Genomic DNA, 21,738 nt, shown 5'->3' with positions numbered 1-21,738 from the left:
AACATTAAAAGTTTTTTTCTAATAAAAAAACTTAAAAAAAGAAAAAAGAAGCAAATAGGTAGTTAAAAGGCTGGATATGCCAGTTCTGATAGGAGCCCTCATGAAGGCAATGGGCCCGCACACCAAGGTGGAGGTTGGATTTCTCCTAGAGACCTACGCGTGTTAGAGAGATGCCATGCGTGTGAAAGGCGCAATGCACACACCAGTGTACATACAATATACACACCAGTGTACACACCAGTGTACATACCAATGTACACACCAGAGGAGCCTGTATCACTGACCTTTGAGAGGCGGCTCATTCTCTCTTCATTGTCTTCCAGGACACGCAAACTTGGAGGCACGTACCAGAAGCAGACATTGGTGTGCTGAGGCTACAAGGAGGAAAGTCAGGTTCACTCTCAGCCCGTGAAGGCAATTTAGAAAATTCCAAGGACATTCAAATCTATTCTGCAACTTCCAAATAGAATTCCTACTTTTAAATCCATATTCACTTTTGGAGTGCCTGACTTTCACCACGATATACAGAGTTATTGTTTTGTGAGTTGAGTTTTTACCCCAGCTTCTCCTTTGTAACGGTCCCCCTTACCTGGACAGTACATTATTGACAAACAAAAAATCAGTGGTAAGAATTATAGTTGGGGCACCTGGGTGGCTCAGTAGGTTAAATGTCCAGCTCTTAATTCCAGCTCAGTCACGGTCTCATTGTTCATGAGATCGAGTCTGGCATTGGGCTCTGCAGTGACAGCATGGAGCCCACTTGGGGTTCTCTCTCTCTCCCTCTCTCTGCCCCTCCCTTGCTTTGTCTTGTGCTTATGCTCTCTCTCTCTCTCTAAATATAAATATTTAAATATACATAAACATTAAAAACATTCTAATCTTTAAATATGAATAAATCTTTAAATATAAATAAATAAACATTTTAAAAGATTAAAAAAAAGAATTGGAATTGACTAAACTTTTGGGATCGTAGAGATCAGATCGTAGAGATCAATCAGAATACATACCTTTCCGTCAAACACCATTTCATATCCTTCACGGTTTTTTATGATGTTGTATAGATATTCTGCCAGCTCCAAGCACTTATCAATATGTGCTTCAAACCCAGTGGTGCCCTGAGTGAGAGAAGACGAAAGCTTATCAGGCGGGCTGAGAAAGGCGGGTGCGCTCTTTGTGGGTCAAATCCCTCTGGGGACTGGCAGGTTCCTCTGCCACTTCCGGCTCAGCTCTGCTCCACACTTTCCTGGCACACGACTGTTTCCAGAGGCTTTTCTGGTGATTATTTCTCCTTTAATGCTGTCCCCTCAGGTGTTTTTGTTTCCTTTCATGTCATCACAGCTCTCCACAGTGGTTTTCTTTTCTTTTGGAGCTCCCATTCTCTAGGCAATTATTTTGATTACTCGAGGGGAAAATTTGCCTCTGCCATTCTGAGGGGTAATTATGGAAGTCATTAATGACAGGAGACTGAGCTATTCTCTTCCTGCGGATAAGAAGCATCATCAGAGACCCCCCAGCACGCCTGGTTAGCTCCTGCCCATCATGAAAATTTACCATTTCCAGACACACTTTTGTTCACCAATGTACCCCCATTATGGAACAAATAGGGTAGGGAGTCAATGAATATTTGCTGAACAAATGAATGAATTAATTTAAGGGGGCACACAGATGTTTTGTTAGCCTGTCATTCTGCAAAGCTCATTAGATTTCTCCTTTGGGGACAAATGATTTACATGCTCCTAACATTATCACAGAGGTCTTTGAGTTTCCGGCTCTGGAAGCCCGGGATCTGGACATGTGAAAAGCAAAATTACAGCCTTGGACTGGTGTTGCTTAACTGACCTCAGGACACTTCAGGGTATTACTTTTCAAAACGTACTTTTCCTCCTCCCTCTTTCAGCATTTATGGAGTGCTAATGGAAAGCTCAAACAGCTAACGCTCATCCCAGGAGCACTTAGAACAGGCCAACCAGTGACTAATCCAACATGGAAACTGGAGGAAGAAGCTGTAATGGACATGAGATGGGCCCACGTTCCTATTTAGAGTCTCATCATCTCAGCTAAAAGGGGGTGCATCATGGCCAATGACTTTAACATCTGAAGCATCAAAGAAATCTGATGGGTTCATAAATCATTCCTATGGAAGATTGCTGCTCTAGGTGATTGGCAAAGGAGTCTGAATGGAAGGGTCTCGAAGCTGAATACTCAGGCCAGACCACGCACTCTATGACTCTGTGGTACCAAGGATTTGGGGTTGGTTTGGACTGACCTGGCAGTTTGGGTACATTTGGGGATGGACCTTAGGTAAGAGAGAGGGAAGTTAATTGTTCTCCAAACTGGATCCTTTGGACCACTCCAGAGTTGGATTTAAACTCACACGTATCTGATCTAAGATACAGCAGGGACCAGTAGGACTCTGATCCTGTCCAGGCATATGGCCTTGGCTAATCCTACTGGTCCTCTGGGAATGGCGGTGCCTGTCTGACCTCCCGTACAGGGACATGGCAAGGTAAAATGAATGCTCTGACAATGAGTCTGAGTGTATCAAAAAGGCAGTGGGATTATCAGACTGGAATGGGAATCTTCTGGTCTTTGCTAGTTTAGGACTTCACTTAAGATGATCAGGAGTAAACGGATCATCCCTTTAGTTGAAAGCTGAAGAGGTACAGGGGGAGGTACAGGGAACTCTAGTGTGCCCTAAGAAGCCTGGCCTCTCTTCATATTGGATATTTATGGGGAAAAGATCCATGTTTTATTTCCATAGTTTAGAAGGCTTTTATGACATTCTCCAAAATGCATTCATTTCTCAAATACATGTTGAGTACTTGTCATACGCCACACAGATCTTATTCTAAAGATGACAACAGCACATGGAAAACCTTACCACCATGACCCGAGTTGCTAGGAAGGAGGCTGAAGGCTCTGAGGGGCACGCCTAAGTGACAGTCAGGACCCTGACATCAGAGTTACGCTGAGTGAGCTTTGGGAGAAAGGTGGTTTTATCTTCTCCCTCATTGCCGACACGCTTAGGATCAGTTTAGACTGGCTGAAATGGACACTCTCCAAGGGCACGGACTGGTGTTTCCTTGTTCACTCCAGTCTCCATTATACCAGCAGGGCGGGCATACATTAGGGGTTCCATGTACATTGGCCGAATGAGTGGATGAGTGAATGGAAGTGTAACTTTTAATCCCTGGGGCAGTATTTTGACACAGTATGTTCAGAGGAACCATCTGTATCAGCACCAGATTAACTGTGTTATTAATGTAGATTCTCGGGTCTCACCGCAGACCCCCAAGTTGGAATTTTAGGAAAATGAATACCGTGCATGTACACTTCTTCAGTGATGCCACCATCTACTAGCATTCAGCTACTGTTCCTGTGTTGTCTCTGGGGCCTGACACCTTCAGTGCTGCTCAGGAGTCTTCTCTGTTTCTTCAAACCCTCGTCCAATGCTCTCAGACCCCAGAAATGCCGGGTCTGAAATAATGATCGAATCCCTTGCTACCATCTCCATTTTTACAGCTGCTCCCCTACCTAGGCCCTATTTGTATCTGGGTGGTAGTTCCCTAATTTCCCTTCCAGCAACCTGGACTCTCCGCTAGCATCTGAGTATGCAGGAGAGCCCCTGCTGGCCCTGCATCCCATAGTCTTCCCAGCTCTGCTGGCTGAAATCCTGCATATTCTACCTGTCCTGTTCTAGACCCATCTTGAAGGTGACCCATTTAAAAAAACTTTTTTAAAAATTTATTTATTTGTTCTAGAGAGAATGAGAGCAAGGGGGAAGAGGTAGAGAGAGGGAGAAAGCAAGAATCCCAAGCAGACTCCACACTGGCAGTACGGAGCCCCATGCAGGGCTTGAACACACAAACTGTGAAATAGGACCTGAACAGAAATCAAGAGTTGGATGCTTAACCAACTGAGCCACCCAGGCGCCCCTCGAAGGTAACCTCTTAATACAGCATTCTTGGCTCTCAACCTCAGGATGGGCTCCCTGTTCTCAAACTTGTGGGGAGGTGCATCTACGTTTCTTTTACAACCAGTTATGTTCTGTCTTATGTGATGCTTATCTGCGCATTTATCTTACCTCGTCTGGAAAATTGTGGCCCCCTCATCCCATCCAGCATCAGGTACAATAACAGATGCTCATTATCTAAATTATTAAAATAAAGTAATATTTTGAGGGAAAGTGAACATTCAGTCACTCAGCAAAGAGTGTGCCAAGCATCAATTTCCCTTTAATAGTTTTCTCCTGGTATTTTTTTTCCTCAGCCATTTGTCAGCCTCTCTGTTACCTACATTTTCTTTTTTTTCTTCTTTAAGAATCAGGTACATTTTAATAGTTTAGTTTTTAACTCATACGTATAAAACTGGTTTTTCAACAAATTACTAAAATGGTTATCTACATTTTCAATGAGGGAGGCCAATCACAGAAAACTATAGGAAAACCTGCTAATTTGTATAATTTGCATAAATATACACAGAGACATACTGTGAAAACTAGGTAGTTATATATAAAGCCATCCTTTCAGACCTAAAGTTAAGATTTGTTCATCTACCTTCCTTCTTTCCTTCCTTCCTTCCTTCCTTCCTTCCTTCCTTCCTTCCTATCTATCTATATCTATCTATCTATCTATCTATCTATCTATCTATCTATCTATCTATCTATTAATCCACACTGAGTTTTTTAAAAAAAATTTTAAAGTTTATTTTGAGAGAGAGCATGCTCATGCAAGCAAGTGGGGGAGGGGCAGAGAGAGAGGTAGAGAGAGAATCCCAAGCAGGCTCCACACTGTCAGCACAGAGCCCAATTCAGGGCTTGATCTCATGAACTGTGAGATCATGACCTGCCAAAACCACCCAGGCACCCCTATCTACACTGAGTTTTAACCACTATGGAAATCTGTGACATCTGGAAAATAATCATCAAGTCTTAGCATTCTCTCATTAAATGCAGACAAAATGAAAGGTCTATTCAGTAAGAGCAGAGTTGAGGGCAGGGGAGGTACTTTGCTTATGACAGGCTTAGGCATCTGTCTAGAACGCCTCCTAGCATCCATATCAATAGACTTTTATTATTTTTTGCATCCAGTTGCTCTCATCAAGTTATCTTGGACTTAATATGCTGCTGTCATCAGTGCATTTAGCTCCATCAGTCATTAACAGATTAAGCAACATTTCTCCTTAGGCTACTATTTTTCCTGTGGTTTGTATTGCTGAGGAGAAAAACACGGGTTTGCCTCACGCATGCGTTCTCCAGGTGTATCTGATAACAGAGGGTTTAACTGATGAACGCTAGCTCCTCCTCAGTATTGGTTTCTCGTTCCTGAGGGGACACAAGATGGACCGTCATAGCCAACTCTCCCACAGCCCTTCTTAGGACAGGAGGACTCCCCCCTTCCCTGGCTGGCATCTCCAGGGAGCTGGGCATCTGGGAGGGTGATTACCCTCACCCCTCATCTGGATCATAGGACTGAGCTTATGGCTTTTGTAATTACTGTCAGTTCATTTTGCAGCTTGAAGTTGAAAAGCAAATGGAAATTTCTGCCATTTATGTGGCTAGATACGGAAGGTTTTGCCGGAGAAGTTAAAGGAATATGTGTCCATAAATTATGTGGCTGCTAGAATTGTTCTTTTTTTTCTTTTTTCTTCCTTCTTCTGGTGCCTTTATTTCAGCACGTTAGAAACTGGATCCTCTGCCTATTTCAGGCTTCAGTTGTTCGTGTTGTTTAATTCACACCTGATGTCCTCCGAGTTATTTCTCTTACAACCAACCGCTGCCCCATGCTGGCGAGGCGGCTTCAGATGGAAAAGGAGCAGCGGGAACTGATGAACCATGAGAGGAACATTTCTGTGTAAATATAGCTAATGATCATCATCTTAATAGAAACACCACAGGAAGAGGGGACAAAAAGGATGATACTGAACAATATTTAGAGCTCAGGCTTTCCTCAACTACCTAGCTGATATTTATGTCCATCATTTTTGATTCCCCCCAATCAATGAAATGAAAAACCTACTCATGTTTGCCAATAATTACTATTCTTGATTTATTTATTTTTTTTGCCAAATGGAAGTGTCTTTGCCAACAGAATGAGTCTCGTCTTGGGTGGTGGGGACCAAGTAAGTGTCCTTGTTCAGGTTCTCATCTTTCAGGAGAGGAAGGGGCCCCCGCCCAGCTCAAGGGAAAGGAAAGCCCACTCATTTTACGAGGAAACAACTGCAGGCATCGGCTGGAAACTCAGTCACACTTAGAGGAAATTCACCGAGAGCAAATCCTACTATGGAGGCTTGTCTGAAGAATGTGGAGCCCAGCCATCGCTGGAAACCACGTAAGAGTGATTTCTGCATTAAATGAGACCATCTTTCTATTTAAACTGCCTTTCTTCCTGGATGGATTTAAAGAAGATTCCATAAAATTGCTGTTGACTGCATTAGCTCACTCCCAAGCCCCCTTATTTTCTTGTTAGCTATCTGCCTTGCTAACTACTCAAGACATTCAGTTCTACTTTGAAAATATCTTATAAAGAACAGCACATGGAACTCGTTGCCATAGACATGGCTCCTCTTCACACAGGCCCGGGGAAGAGCGCGCTCTGTGGTCTGACCCTGGCATCTCCCTCCTGCTGATGGAGTTATTTTCACGTCCCCTGAGACCGAACTACCACCTTCTTGGGGAGGCTCCTGAGAAAGCTTATAGCTAACTCCCGGGCCCCTCTCCCAAACGTACAGGACCTCGGGGCACGCCTGCCTTCCTCTAAACTCTCCCTTTCTCGTTTCCTCTGTCAGGTTGCCCTTGTGCACTCTTTTGGTAGTTGGGTTTTTCTAGCAGTTGGGTTTTTCTGGTGTGGCCAGCTGGCTCTGATCATTGCCTCCTGTGGGAGGTAAATGAAACCAGGTGGGAAGTCAGTGATTTGTGACATTGAAATTAGGACTCTGGTCAAAATTAAATATAAAATCTGGGACCTTTCCAGCCCACTTACATTTGAGCATCTCTTTGAGGGCCCAGTTAGGTCCAGCCAGTACTGCACACCCTCACGTACAGAGTCTCTGTTTCTGAAAGGAGTGATCATCTAGAGTGCAGTGCTGGCGTCAACAGAGAAACTGAACAAATGGAGGTTACTGGGCAGTTCCAGGGTTTTTTAAAAAGCTTTATAACTGGAGGTTATCTTTTGAAATGTCAAAAGCAAGCTTATCATGGTGGGGTTTTGACTTTTCATTTTTGTCCTCCAAACAAAAAGAAGACACCAACCCCTCCGAGGGTCAATCACCGGGTAAAAACCAAGAGTTGAGAGACAACAACAACAACCACCACAACAAAACAACAAGAAGGGGCACCTGGGTGGCTCAGTCAATTGAGCGTCCGGCTTTGGCTCAGGTCATGATCTCATGGGTTCATGGGTTTGAGCCCCACGTTGGGCTCTGTGCTGACAGCTAGCTCAGAGCCTGGAGCCTGCTTCAGATTCTGTGTCTCCCTCTCTCTCTGACCCTCCCCTGCTCACACTGTCTCTCAAAAAAAAAAAAAAAAGAAAGAACAAACAACAACAAAACACCTCTTAAGAATCCAGATGTCCTGCTGTATAAACCAGCCTGGATTTGTTTTCTAGATGAGTGAGCATTAGAAGCAATTTGGCTTATGTTCTTGTGCATGCAGAAGGCAAATATCTAGGTACAGGATTAAAGAAACTTAATCGTGGGTAATTTGCAATTTGGAAATCAGTTTTTAATCTCATCATCAGGGTCACCAGATACAGTTTTTATCTTTAGTCGACAGGCAGCCGATCTACACATGCTCACCTTTGCCCTCCACATCAGCCATAATTTAAAAACATCGACATGGCGTCCGCACTGCAAGGCCTTGTCTCCAGTGTCATAGGACAGGTCGTAGTGTTTATCTTGCTGGAAGAGGTAGGAAGCGTGCATCTGGTTGCAACTCTGCATCAACCCCTAGAAGAGAAGGGAAAACTTAGGAAACTCTACTGACTTGATCAGGTATTCTGTTAGATTTATGTTGTGGTGAAAATTACTAAGAAAAAAATTTTTCAAGGGCCACTGAATTTTCTGGAGAAAGAAAGCATTAAGAATCAAATTTTTTAAATGGGGCCAATATCCAGACAGTATGAACTGCTGGGATAGATCAGCCCTGTGGGATAAATGGCGCAGGGTCAAATGTAACTTCAGGTTAACAACAATGAAATATATGCTGTTCCTCTCCTTTTTATAAGAATGCATTTATTTAAAAACACTCATAATCAGAGTATAATGTTCATTCCTTGAGGGAACATTCTGATATTTTGGTTTTATTGTAATTAATATTTTAGAAACTTTCGGGGGCACGTGGGTGGCTCAGTAGGTTAAGCGTCCGGTTTCTAGCTTTGGCTCAGGTCATGATCTCGCGGTTCGTGGGTTCGAGCCCCGCGTCGGGCTCTGTGCTGACAGCTCAGAGCCTGGAGCCTGCTTCAGATTCTGTGTCTCCCTCTCTCTCTGACCCTCCCCTGTTTGTGCTGTCTCTCTCTGTCTCTCAAAAATAAAAAAAGTTTAAAAATCCTTAAAAAAAAAAGAAACTTTTGTTCTGTAAAATACTAACAGTATGATTATTCTAGTGTTTCGTTTATACTTAGTTCAAGTACTTGATCATCTGACTGTTAGGGTTTGGATCCTCTTTAGAAGTCATAGCTTTTAAGATAGTTTATTGTTATTTTTATATGCTGAAATCTAAAAGTATAAAGACGTCGTTATTCTGAGATGTCTTAGATTACCAATCTTTAAAATGCCATGTTAGAGCTTTAGTACTGCATTTAAAAAAAATGTTCATTCAGCTATTTTGCATTCACACAAGAGAGAGTGGGAGCAAGAGAGAGAGGGAGGGGTAGGGGCAGAGAAAGAGACAGAGAGATTGAATGCCAAGCAGGCTCCACACTCAGCTCAGGCCTGACTTGGGGCTCCGTCTCATGAACCATGAGATCATGACCTGAGCCGAAACCAAAAGCAGTCTGCTTAACTGACTGAGCCGCCCAGGCGCCCCGCGGGCATGTGTTTTGAGAGGACCAGTAGAAGCTGATCCTCTCTACTGGCCATTCCACACTCTGGGGTGGCCTCCTAGGACTGGTGGCACCGTTTCGTGAGCTTGCATGCTGAGTTTCTGTGACCATGAAACGAACTGGAATCCCCTGTTGCAATTTTCAGTCTTATTGGCCTCCAGGTGAATTTTCTTTTTCAAATCCAATGTCATTCTACCACTGTATTACAATTATTTAACTTAATTATTTAATTTAATCTCCCTCACCTTCAAAAGAATAACCATGAATTCCACTGCAAAAGGAGCCTGAACTACAGGGTGGAGACCGGTTTTATAGCCCACCATTCAGTCGTTCAGGGCCTCGTTATGATTTTAGTTGCATTACATTATGTGTTAGTTTGGATACGTTCTTTTCTAAAGGACTCTCACTTCTAACTTCAACGAGGTAACCACATTTTAGTCTTTTCTTCCCGTGCCGTTAGTCACAAGAAAACAAGCCAAGTGTTCTGTAAAAGCACAATTATACTGCAGATGATGAAAGAGTCAGAGGCTTCCTGTGGTTCATGACAAATTAAAACGTGGTGGGGTTTCTGGTGAGGAGACCGGCAGCGCTGCTTTAGTCAGACAGCATGATTCATTCACTGCTCTTTGGAATAGTTCAGTCACTTTGCCACCCATTTTCCATACGGAGCTTCTGGTGCTGGGGCAAATTAATTATCATCGGGAATGAAATATCCCAGTGTAACTACCACAAACAATGGAGAAAAGAGATGCAGTAATGGAGTGTGGGTACTTGGGAGTCTCTCTTTCTCTCCTCTCTCTCTCTCTCTCTCTGCCCCTCCTCCTCCTCTCAAAATAAATAAATAAACATTAAAAGAAACTAGAACACATGACCGAGGGTTGGCCAGCACCAGTCTCATTGCACAAAAGGATAAGTAAACGTGATGTTTTTCACATAAAGCGCCTTGATAATATCCTGATTCTAAGCCATTAAAAAGTTATAGGCCATTATGTTGCAAACTATTTTGGTTTAAGTAGGCTCCACACTCAGCATGGAGCCCAACGCAGGGCTTGAACTCAGGACCCTGAGATCAAGACTTGAGCTGAGATCAAGAGTCGATGTTTAACCAATTGAGCATCCAGTCACCCCTGTTGCAAACAATTTTCAATACACTAATAGTTGCAGTGCTATGAAACAGTTATAAAAGAAATTTCCATGGTCAAATAAATTTAGGAAATTCTACCCCATAAATTCCTTCTTTAAAGATATTTGCAATATATATCAGCCTATTAAAGGCTCTGATATGCCCTGAAGTAATGAATCTTGCTTTTAACTCTTTAATATAAAATATCCTATTTAAAATATTATTTTTATCTTTATTTAAAAAGGTTGTTTTAATGTTTATTTACTTTTGAGAGAGAGAGACAGAGTGTGAGCAGGGGACGGGCAGAGAGAGAGGGAGACACAGAATCTGAAGCAGGCTCCAGGCTCTGAGCTGTCAACACAGAGTCCAACGTGGGGCTCGAACTCACGAACTGTGAGATCATGATCTGAGCTGAAGCCACATGCTTAACCGATTGAGCCACCCAGGTGCCCTAAAATATCCCAAGATTTTTTAAACCCAGAACTGTCTTATCACAGAAGACGTAATACGGTCTTATACAATGACCTTATTCCTTAAATCTCCATAAGGGACGTGCTATTAGAGCATCATAAACTCTTGGATTTGGAAGGGATCCTAGAGCTTTTATTCTGTTCCTTTTCAATAAAAGAATCTTTTCTCTCCCTTTAATAATAAGTGTCTGTCCAATCTCTTGTCACCTCCCCCTGGCGGTGAATTTATTCCTACGCAAAGCATTTACTACTTCGAGGGAAGCTTAATTTTTTAGAAAAGCTTTCCTTTTATTGACCGAAGTCAGAAGTTCAGTCATGGCCTATTCCAACTGTGCAATCAAATCATTGCACCAAGGGCTACAGACCCAGTTCCCTGAGGGCTGCAAGAAAAAAAAAGAATCTCTTCCAATTGAGGGCCATTTAACCCGTGAAGGCTCCTCAGCCTTTTAAATTTCTTTTTCTTCTTAGATTAAACATCCTTAGTTATTTCAAGCACATCTCTCACATGTTCACCAATTGTTGCTCACCATTGGAACCCTAGCTTGATGAGGTCCCGTATGCAATTTGGCACTGACCTAAGCAAATGACTCCAGGCATGGTTTATCCATAGGGCAGTGGGAGACTACCTACCACCTTCCTCATCCTGGAACTCCACTTCTTTTAAACCTAGTAATTTTTTTTGAATGCTAAACTTCTCTTGAAGCATTGTTGACCCTGCTGAGTACAACCTAACATTCTATGCCTTTTTCACAAGGACAGTTTAGCCATGTATGAAACATGCCTGTCTCATCAACTCAAAATTTAACTGGTCTATACTCGGACATAAGAGGACCTCATAATCATCCTCATTAACAATTTCTCCTTTTTGGATATGGCTCACTGTTCTAGGTTGTGAAATCATCCTGTATTCATATTCTGTCACTATACACATTTATTCTATGGATCTTCGTGGATGGGCTGGGCCATGAGTCAGGAAAGACATACCTCTTCTCTAACCAGGAGAGCGGAGCACTGTAAAGGGACGCCCATCATCTTGTGTGGGTTCCATGTCACAGAGTTGGCCCTAAAGGAAAGAAATCAAGTTAGGAGGGTGGCACTCATGACAGGCTCAGACCACAAGGTCCTGTGCCGGGACAGCAGAGCTTCAGGGTTCTTGGCACTGTTTCTCAGACTCCTGGATGACACTAACTTTACAAAACAAGAAGTGGGCTCTTCAATCTATAACCTTTTCTTTGTCCACAGAGAGAGTAGGCGAGGGCGGGCATCTTTGTGTGGTGCCCCCTTTGCTCCCATGCAGGAATTCAGCCAGCCTCCATGTGGTCTGAGAACCCCTTTGAGAGACTGGGATCAAGCAGTCCAGGGTCCTGTCTTTGGCCACCAGGGAGCAGAGCACCCTGCAGGTGAAGGGACTGCCCTTGTGTGCTCCACTGTTACTGTTTCTGACACGACCATAGTAGTCTGGAGCTCAGAGTGGTGGCTCACTTCACTGCTTAATTTTGTTCTCCTCACTCAACTTCTCCCTCTTCCTATTCAGTTGATCATGACGTTTCTCCTATGTGTCCTTTCATAACAGCTTCTGGCTCCTCCATTTCTATCTTTTCTCTAACCCACAGACATCCTTCTGGACCACAGGTGGAATATGCTATGGCTCCCACAGCAGTTTTCAAACTATTTTGTCCTGACACACTTGAGAAATACAATGCCCTCCCATCAGTAATAGCGATTGTCGGGGATTTATGCTATCTGAAAAGTCTAGACCATAGTTCTGGGTCAGATGATGATAACAATGATTAATAATAATAATAATAATAATATCCTCAAGGGTGAGCCCAGGCCACATGTTCAGTCTGTGTTCTTTCACTTTCCCATACCCATTTTCATCACGACAGACTATTTTTTATTTATTTTTATTTTTTTAATGTTTTATTTATTTTTGAGAGAGAGAGAGAGAGAGAGAGAGAGAGAGAGAGAGAGAGAGAGAGAATGGGCAGGGGAGGGTCAGAGAGAGGGAGATACAGAATCCGAAGACAGGCTCTAGGCTCTGAGCTAGCTGTCAGAACAGAGCCCGACACGGGGCTCGAACCCACAAACTAATCTGAGCCGAAGCCGGACGCTTAACTAACGGAGCCACCCAGGCTCCCCATAGCAGACTATTTTATTTTCATTCTCAGAAAATTCTATTCTGATGCTCCTGGGTCTCCTTAATGCCATTTCCTCTTCCTGGAATGTCATCTCTCTTTGTTGCACTTGGTTAAATCTTACTTATTCTCTAGGGCTCCGATCAAGTGTCATTATCTCTGCAGCCTTCTTCAAGTTTATCCGGCTTCTCTCCCTCACTCCCCCGGGTCTGCTCCACCCAGCTCCTCCCCCAGCTCCAGGGAAAGCAGCCGTTCCCTCCACGAATGAGTTCCCATTGCAAGGTGAGCCTCTGTGCAGGGCTTCTGAGAGCCTGAGGGATCTTCGGGGAGGAGACTCGGGGAGTGTGACCCTGGCATGAAGAGACTCAGGAGGAGGGAAAGGAGAGCGGTCAGGACGGCTGCCTGCAGAGTGTGGCGGTTCCTGCCCCTCCTCCGGAGGAACGACAGACTCACCCTCCGCCCAGCTCTGGAGGTGCAAGAAGCTTGGGGAGAAATGAGAAGCTGAGACAGAGCTCCTTCATTTACCTGGCGAATGGGGGGCGTCAGCAGGCCAGTCGGAGAACGCTTACTGGCCTGGGGGCCTCATCTGAATCAGTGGATAGGCCTGACTCACCTTCTGAGGCACAGCAAGCATTAAATGAGGTCAGCTCTTGCTAGCGAGTTCAATTCTATTATCATTACATGCTTGGTGGCCTCGGGCACATAGACGCCGTTTCTATAATCTTCTACAGCTCGATGCCTTATCCTGACGAAACTCTGCTTTGTCGAATGACACCTGATGGAGAAGACAGTAGCCGTTCTCCTTTTCTCTGACAGGAGGAGTTTGTTTCTATGCAGTGGCCAACTTACCCTTTCAGCATCGAAGCTGCTGGAGGCCCCTGTCCTGCCTCTCGCTCAGCGGGGCTGCCTCTCGGACCTGGCAAGAAGCTGCCACAGTGATTCGGGGGTGTGCCCGCCCTTGGTTTATTTGAGAAACGTTGGCAACTTATGAAAAACAGCCTCAGATTCATTTCAAAATGTTTTGCTTTGAGACCCAGTCATGGGGCTTCTCTGACTTACTGTAAGTTAGAGAAAACGGAATCCCTTAGGGCTGTTTGGAGGCGTCTCCTCGTGCCCTCACTTGTGCCTCAAACTCAGCAGACCCGACACGAGCTCAGTAACTTGCCCCCCCCATCCTTCCAGATCTACCCTCTCTCGTCTGTTCTGTGCCTCCGTGCCTCACGCTGTCTCCCTGCCACACGCCTAGCTCTCAGACCTCAGTGTTTTAGTATCATTTTCTTCTTCCTGCTCTCATGACAGCACCTCTTGCAGCTCTACTTAAAAAAAAAATAATAAACTCTCTATAAAGTGTTTTATTCTGTGGACCTTGGTGCTGGATTTTGTTTTAATTTTTGAGGAAGATGTTTCATACAGTACAACCAGCTAATGCCAGCTCAAAGATATCTACAAAACAAAATGTTCCCCATACTTTTTAACATATTATACAAGACTGTAAAATCTGTCAAGGTGGAAAGTCTCTAGAATTTCTTAAAGTATGGGAAAGTAAGGCAAAAGAAAATATTATATACAAATAGTGTTGAAGCGTTTTGTAATGAACAATGCTCTTCGTGGAATTAGAGTGTGACTTATGAACACACACACACACACACACACACACACACACACACAATGTTTCAGAAGCAAGGGAGGTAAACAGAAGCCCGTGTTCTTTAAATTACACTTGGTCCTGGGGCGCCTGGGTAGTTCAGTAGGTTACATGTGTGACTCTTGATCGCAGGTTAGGTCATGATCTCACGGTTTGTGAGTTCAAGCCCTGCATCTGGCTCTGAGCTGATAGCATGGGGCCTGCTTGGGGTTCTGTCTTTCCTTCTCTGTCTGCCCCTCCCCTACACTCTCTCTAAAGAAAGAAAGAGAGAGAGGGAGGGAGAGAGGAAGGAAGAAAGGAAGGAAGGAGAGAAGAAAGGAAAGAAGGATGGAAAGAAGGAAGGAAGGAAGAAAGGAAGGAAGGAAGAAAGAAAATTAAAAAAAAAAAAGAACCAAAAACTTAAGAAAAAAACCACACTTGGTCCCATAGACGAGCAAGTCTGTGATAGTCCGTCCTGTTCTGTAGAAGCGACACTCCTGGGTTCGTCCCCACATTTCCCATCCTGCTGCTCCCGACCTGGTTTGCACCCTTAGCTTCTCTCACCCCCACTGACCACCCTCACCGGGACATTTTCGAGAGCTCAATGGCTTCCATCTCCTCCCGCATCCAGAGCTGTCTTTCCAAAGGGTCACCTGCCTTGTCTCCTCATCCCCCCCCCCCCCCCGCTCTGGCTGTGACAGCAGGGGCTTTCATCTTCGTCCCCCCAACCTGAGAAATACAGGACTGTCTATGCGACACAGGGGCTCCTGCAGCAGTGATTCTCAGCTCGGGGACTTCTGCGGATCCTGACGTGGCCCGGAGGTGCGCCCTCCATGGAGACTCCCTGGGGCAGGACGTGTGGACGCTCCGCGAGCTTCCTGGTCCCTGCAGTGAGTCCGGCTAAGTCTCCAACCAAACTTCTCTGGGCTTCTCCAAGGACTCTTTCAAATCTCATGTCCTAGCTGGCTCTTCACCTTGAATACCCTTCTCCCCCTTCTGTCTCATGAAGCACCAACGTCCCCATCACTGCCCCCCTCCCTTCGCTGTGCAAAGCCTTCCTTTAATAACTCTGTTGAGCAGGAGTCCTTCCTTTCTCTGTGCTCGCCACTCAGCTCGCTTGTCTCTCTTGGGCCTTTACTTCCTCTGCCCTGAATTTTAATCCATCATCGACTGTCCCTCACTCTTCCCTACTAGATTCTAAACCCTTTAAAAAAAGAGGGTTCATACCATACTGGCCTTTGGGCTCTCCCTAGGCCTTGCCTGTGGCAGAGGGTTAGTAACTACTGAATTGAATTTCTAAACCCCCTGCTCTCAAGGCAGAAAGGAGGGCAATAACGGATGATACCGCAGAAGCCGGGCCGGGACCTTCAGGCAGGCGGGGAGGCCTGGAGAGGGGGCCACCACAAAGGCCAGCAGCCCCCCCATGGGGACCATGAAAGGAGTCCATTCCCAGTACTTTGGAGTGGTCGGGCTCCTGGCATGTCCTCCCAGCTACAGGGTCTCTAGAAGATTTGACAGCATGAGCAAGGAAGCAGGTTGCTTTCTGAGGGTTTGGTGGCTACTCCAAAGGAAGCCAGGCAGACTCTGGTTACATGTGTGATTTTCTTATGCGGATGTCATAGCGGGGACCACTGGGGAACCTCTTGATCTGGGGACAATTGTTGTCATGGATGTCCTCCACTTTAGAGTGACTCTTTGAGGAAACGTATATGCCCAAGTGAGGCAAATTTCTTTTCCACCTTAATTAAGCCCATATGCATTATGCCCAAGGCTTTCCACTGGCCCTGCAGCCTTGTTCCCCGAGGGTAGTGGGCCTTTTGCTAATAAGTCAGCAAGATGGATACTCTCCGATAGACGGCGGCCGGCCCTCACTTTTTGGGGCCTTCACATTTGCCTATGCCACTTAGTCGGTTTAGTTATGACACAGTTTCAAGAACTACAGCAATTGGAACAGACTCCGGGTTCCACAGTGAATGTTCTAAGCTTTACTCCCAAATAATAGTCTTTAGTACAAAAGTGTGTGGGTGTTTATTTTCCCAAGGCCCAGGGGAGGTAATTTCGTGAGCTTTTAAGTCATCATTGGCAGAGGACGCTCTGTGACTCTCAGCACTTGGAGTCCCAGGTGTAAAAAGGTACAACAATAGACACTTTTTGTGCCAGTCAGAAAGAAACTCAAAGAAGAGAAAAGCACTGTGCACAGGCTGCCTCTCCTGAAAGCATGAGAATTTAGTTCTTGTTCTGATCGTCTGAGCAGGCACCTTCCAAGCTGTTCTCTTTTTCTTTTTGTTTCTTTCCTTCTTTTTTTTTTTGCATTGTCTCTCCCTGCTTAGTGCATTGCCTCCTCCTCACATGTCTGGTTCCAGACAGATCTTCACGAAGGAGATAAAAGACACTGGGCATGGGAGAAGGTTCTGAGGACCAGAGGCAGAGGCCAAGACTGGCTCCCTCTGCAAGGGGGCTATGCCTGCCTTCAGCCTCCCACACCGAAATGGGTCCCTGTGATTAGGGCGTGGGCAGTCCTCCATGCTGGGTGCTGGCCCCAGCCAGCAGACTCAAGGACAGCTATCCTGCTGACATGGGCCTCGGCTTGTCGATCTCGAGTCTGCCATGCATCAGGCAGCGTGCCCCTGACTCTGCCTCGGTTACTCCCGCCCCTTCTTTCTAAGTCACAGGCTCTCTGCGTGTGAGTGGGCCAGGGTATGGCAGAAGACGCCTTGCACGTTCATTCTGGCCTGGCTGCCTGCACGGCCGGGCTGAGGGATGTTCCCACGCTCCACTGGCCTCTCCCCTTATCCTGGCACAGAAGTCGTGCCAAGACGTCTAGGGGCGGAGCCGGTAGGAACCTCTTCCTGGGCAGCATCTGGCGACCTGGCAGGTGGGCACTTGGCCTCAGATGAACTCAAGCTCTCTCAGTCGCCTGGAGTGTCACAGCTTCCCGCTGCTGTTGACACGCCATGGTGTAACGGGAGAACTGGGGACACTGAGCTTCCTTTGCATGTGGTCCGCAAAGCCTGGGGCTGATTTTGCATTCTATCATTTTCTTCTTTTCTCTTTAGACCTGCATATGTTTTATGCTAATCAAATACTACTTCCTTTGCTTTTCTCAACCATTTATGGCTTAGTCTCTGAGCGAAAAATAAAAGGTGCTTTGCTGCATCAATCAGAACTGTGTCAAAAAATTATCATGGGAATGAAAGCATGAGATGATGTTATCACAAGTATGTCTTGCTTTCAACGGGCTGTATTAAACCCGTACCCATGCTTGCAACACTGATAAATTATAAGGTGCAAAGTTACTTACTGGTTCCCTTAAAGCAGTGGATATTATCCTTTTATGGAGCATGAAAGCTTTAGATCCTCTCCCTGGAACACTATGACCTGTTAATAGGTTTCAAACAACTTTCGTAGTTGGTTCCGAGATTCTAGGAAGGTCGTTCCTGAGTCCTCTGGCCAACCACAGACTGCAGTTAGGTTCTCTATTAGAGAAACATTCTGCTTGGGCCACTCGATACAAGACACACGACACTCATGTGTCTATGACCCAGACAGGCAAGGCACACAAACACTGCACAGAATGGGCTCACCTGTGTTCCAAGAGTTCTTAGAAATTGTATGGAACTTGCTTGTATAGTTAGCTTTCACACTTTACGTTGTTAACAAGAAAAAACGGGCGTACCTTTCCACACCGCTCAGTTTCCACTTGTGTTTTCGGGACATCAGTAATCCCCCTCCCCAAGCTGCCTGTAAAAGGAAGATCATACAAGGAAAAAGGTAGTGGGTTGTCATTGCCTAGATTTCTAGTTTGGTGTCTTTCAGAACAGTGAGGTGAAAGTGATCTCTTCAACCCCAGGCAATTTAATGGGTTGGCCACCTTCTTCTGGCACTAGACTTTCAAAGTTTCAATTGGAGGCTTGTTCTAAGGTTTCATTTTCAGTCTACATTTATACAAGTGGAAGGAGCCAAATTGGGGGCACATTTCTTCTCTCTTCATAAGAAAAAAATCCTTTCCCCAACCTATCACCACCACTCATAGTGCTAATGAAACTCATGATGATCTCCGAAAGAGAAACCCTATTGTCTCCCCAGTTGGCATTACAGAGGATGGGCTGGGTACCCATTAAGCTGCTTGTGAATTGTAAGTCTGGATGATTGACAAGTCTGGATGATTCCAGAGGAAATAAGCAGCTTCCTAATCCTATTTTACTAATGCATACTTTTGGATAAGATAATTTCTCTGTCCAAAAAAAGAAAGGAAGAAACAGGAAGAATTTCTATTACTCAATTAAATCACTGAGCGATAGGAACATGCCTTTTAAAAATTTGTACTCAAGTTTGAATATGTGAATTAGTGTACTGTTGTAGTAATCTCCTTTAAAAATAGGATGTCAAGAAAAAGATTCATTGGAAAATGTTGACATTTTTTATGGGTAAAAATAATCCTGGGATAATTGTATGGAAAAAAACCCCATCCGTTAGAGTATAATTGCTTTATGTTTTTTTTTTTTTAGTTTCAGTTCTTTTACAACTTTGAAAAATTCTCCAATTTTCCAAACGCATACTATTTTAAGATTTTTTCTGATCTAATTATAAAAGTATAACCATTTAAGATAATACGAGTAAGTGCTAAATGAGATGTGTTTCAAAGAAAGCAGATACAGTTGGTTAAAAGATCTCTCAGCTCTAGTTTAAGTAGAAATCCTGGAGGGGAGCCCACAGCACCTGCTGGCTCAGGACACACAGACATTGTTATTTTTAACGTCGTCAGGTTAATCCTTTTCCTGAATCAGCTAGCAAGGTGTAACAGGCTCTCCAGTTCTGAGACCCACGTCATGATGTTACTGGAATTGTTCAACCTTTTCTTAATATCTTCATTGCTAAAACGAATGGGGTCATGGGTAGCCTAAGGAACAACTCGCCTTGTGAATCAGGGAAGAAACGAAGCCACGCAGGATGGCACTGGGATCATGGAAATTTACCTGGTTGAGCCTTAGTTAGTAATAATGGATCAGCAACAAACATTTTGCAGATAACAGCTGAATCTTTGAGCCAGGCTTTGATTTACAGCAGATTAAATTTAAATCTTTTCCATTTGTAAAACCTGACATTTTTTCCTTTGACAATGTTTTGGTGGGCACATCTTCATTTTAGTGTGATCACGCCTGGAGTCAAAACATTTCAAATACAATGTATCTTCCCAGCTGACCCAGCTAAGAAATTGGAAATGTGGCGGCCCATATGTCCTAGCAAGCTGTCAAGTCTGCTTTCCTCTCCAAATACACAAATACCTCACTTGAGTTTGAGTTTTTTATCCTCTGGGTTTCCTATGCAAATGTAACTTATTTATGCCTTTTTGATTATTCTCACAGGGAAGTACAACATGCATGTGTGTGGCTGTGTATGTGTACATGTAGGCTACCTTCCCCCATGGATGTTATGGGCCAATGGATTGAGAACTAAGTGCTCAATTCCGTCGCCGGTCATAGAAATGAGAATATCCTCATCATTAAGGCATCAACCAACTTCCTCCAGTCATCGTGTGCTAGCTGAGTTGTGTGCTACTTGTCTCTGCCATTTTGAAATCGTAACTATCTCTATTCTGAAAATAAGCTGCCAAAGAAAAGAAATTTAAAAAAACCCGGAGAAACAACAGATTTCATTCCATGAGCCCCAAATGAATAAATGTGCAAGGACATTTTAGTGGCAGTTCCTATGGGGTACTCACATCCACATGCATCCAGATCTTGTACTTTTTGCAAAGGTCAGCGACCGCCAAGAGGGGGTCAAATGCTCCGTACACGGTGGTCCCAGCTGTGGCGCTCACGAGGAAAGGAACAAATCCCTGTGTAGACAAGAAAGCCCCAAATAAGGTCAAACAGGGCTTTGAGAATTTTTTCAAAAAGCTGATAAAAACAGTAGAAACTCTCCCCCAGCAGACACATCTGCGGTTTTGGAAGCATCAGAATGATCGTCGACCCCTTGGAGTCTGGGAGGATGTTCACTCTCCAGGAACTGAGATCTCCAGGCCATTTTGTTGGACCTGCCCGTCAGCCTCATGAGAACGGATGCTCCGGTGCTCAGAAGAGGCTGCACTGGACCCAGAGGTGAAGAAGCTTTGTGCTGCCCGCAAGCCATTTGTATATTCCAGGTAGATTCCCCCTCCTCCTCCCCACGTTGCCCACTTTCTAGTCTTCCTCTTCTGTAACAGTCCTTTAGAGTGAGCAGACAAAAGAACAAAGAGAAGGAAATCCGATGGGCGGGACCATTATTCCCAGTTGGAAAATCCTCAGATAATTTATCTGGTGTCTTGGGGAAGGGTTAGTGTGGGACTACGTAATAAGACATGACTCTTATCCATCTAAGTAGTTCTCTGGGCGAGTGAAAATCGCTAGAAGAAGGTAGAGAATGTCTCAAACAGGGGGAACATAGTGGGGGTGTGACAGGATGTGACGAAGTCAGTCTTTAGGTGGCAGCAAAGGTTTAATCTTGTGGTTTGTGCTGCCTGCAGTAGTTCTGCCTCAGAAACAAGGGGAACCTCTTACTGCCACTGTGTAGGAGATAAACAAGGCATACCAAGGAATAGTTTTTCCTGAGTTGATAGTAATAAAATGTACATGTTCTATTGAACTAAGAACTTCAGGTTATATCCACTAAAAGTTACACTTAGGGGTGCCTGGGCGGCTCAGTTGGTTGAGCATCCAGCTCTTGATTTTGGCTTAGGTCATGATCCCAGAGTTGTGGGATTGAGCCCCATGTGGGGCTCTGTGCAGAGCATGGCACCTGCTTAAGATTCTCTCTCTCCCTCTCCCTCTGCCTCTCCCCTGCTCCCCTGCTCATGCTCTCTCTGTGTGTGTCTCTCTCTCTCAAAAAAAAAGTTTTACTAATAGAGTTATGCAAACAAGTTCTCTGGTTTGTGAACCATCCAGAGATGTAAGTGACTTTCTAAAGCTCCAGACTTTCTCGGTCTCCAGAACGTGCTCCTTCTAAGACTTCTAAATTGCTTCCTAAAAAATAAGATGCTTAGAGAATGAGTCATAGCCAAGTTTGTAGGCAGGAAAAATTGGCCCCTTTCAAATAATCATACAGCAGAACTCATGCTGCATTAACATTGTGATGTTTCTCCCCTGTGAAAATGATCTTTGAAATGTACATCTGTTTAACGGCAACCATCAGCACAGGAAAGATAAATGCTTAGAAGTTCTTACGGCATCACCGTGTATATTACCACAAGGTATGTTATTTAAAGAACAACTTAGACCTTTCCAAGGCAGAGTCCACAACTCAGAGAATAAACAATGACTAGATGCAAAATCCCACATTTTCAGCAAGTCTCGGAAGTCGAGAGTTG

The 21,738-nt window shown here is 44.6% G+C and overlaps 1 protein-coding gene across 1 annotated transcript in view; it reads right to left on the bottom strand.

Moving 5' to 3' along the window:
• The window catches only part of GAD2 (glutamate decarboxylase 2), an 81,131-nt gene that overhangs the window by 9,709 nt on the left and 49,684 nt on the right, over nt 1-21,738 (bottom strand). The window contains exons 10-15 of the mRNA XM_029955366.1: nt 20,116-20,232; nt 18,070-18,134; nt 11,616-11,694; nt 7,795-7,944; nt 1,008-1,115; nt 285-374 (exon numbers count right to left, since the gene is read on the bottom strand). Of these exons, the coding sequence (XP_029811226.1) occupies nt 285-374; nt 1,008-1,115; nt 7,795-7,944; nt 11,616-11,694; nt 18,070-18,134; nt 20,116-20,232 (609 nt within the window). The remainder of the gene's footprint in view (nt 1-284; nt 375-1,007; nt 1,116-7,794; nt 7,945-11,615; nt 11,695-18,069; nt 18,135-20,115; nt 20,233-21,738) is intronic.

This window comes from Suricata suricatta, chromosome 10 (genome assembly GCF_006229205.1).
Source record: "Suricata suricatta isolate VVHF042 chromosome 10, meerkat_22Aug2017_6uvM2_HiC, whole genome shotgun sequence".
NCBI classification, from domain to species: domain Eukaryota; kingdom Metazoa; phylum Chordata; class Mammalia; order Carnivora; family Herpestidae; genus Suricata; species Suricata suricatta.
The sequence above is the reverse complement of the archived record's forward strand: the minus strand, read 5'-3'. Positions and strand labels throughout refer to the sequence as shown.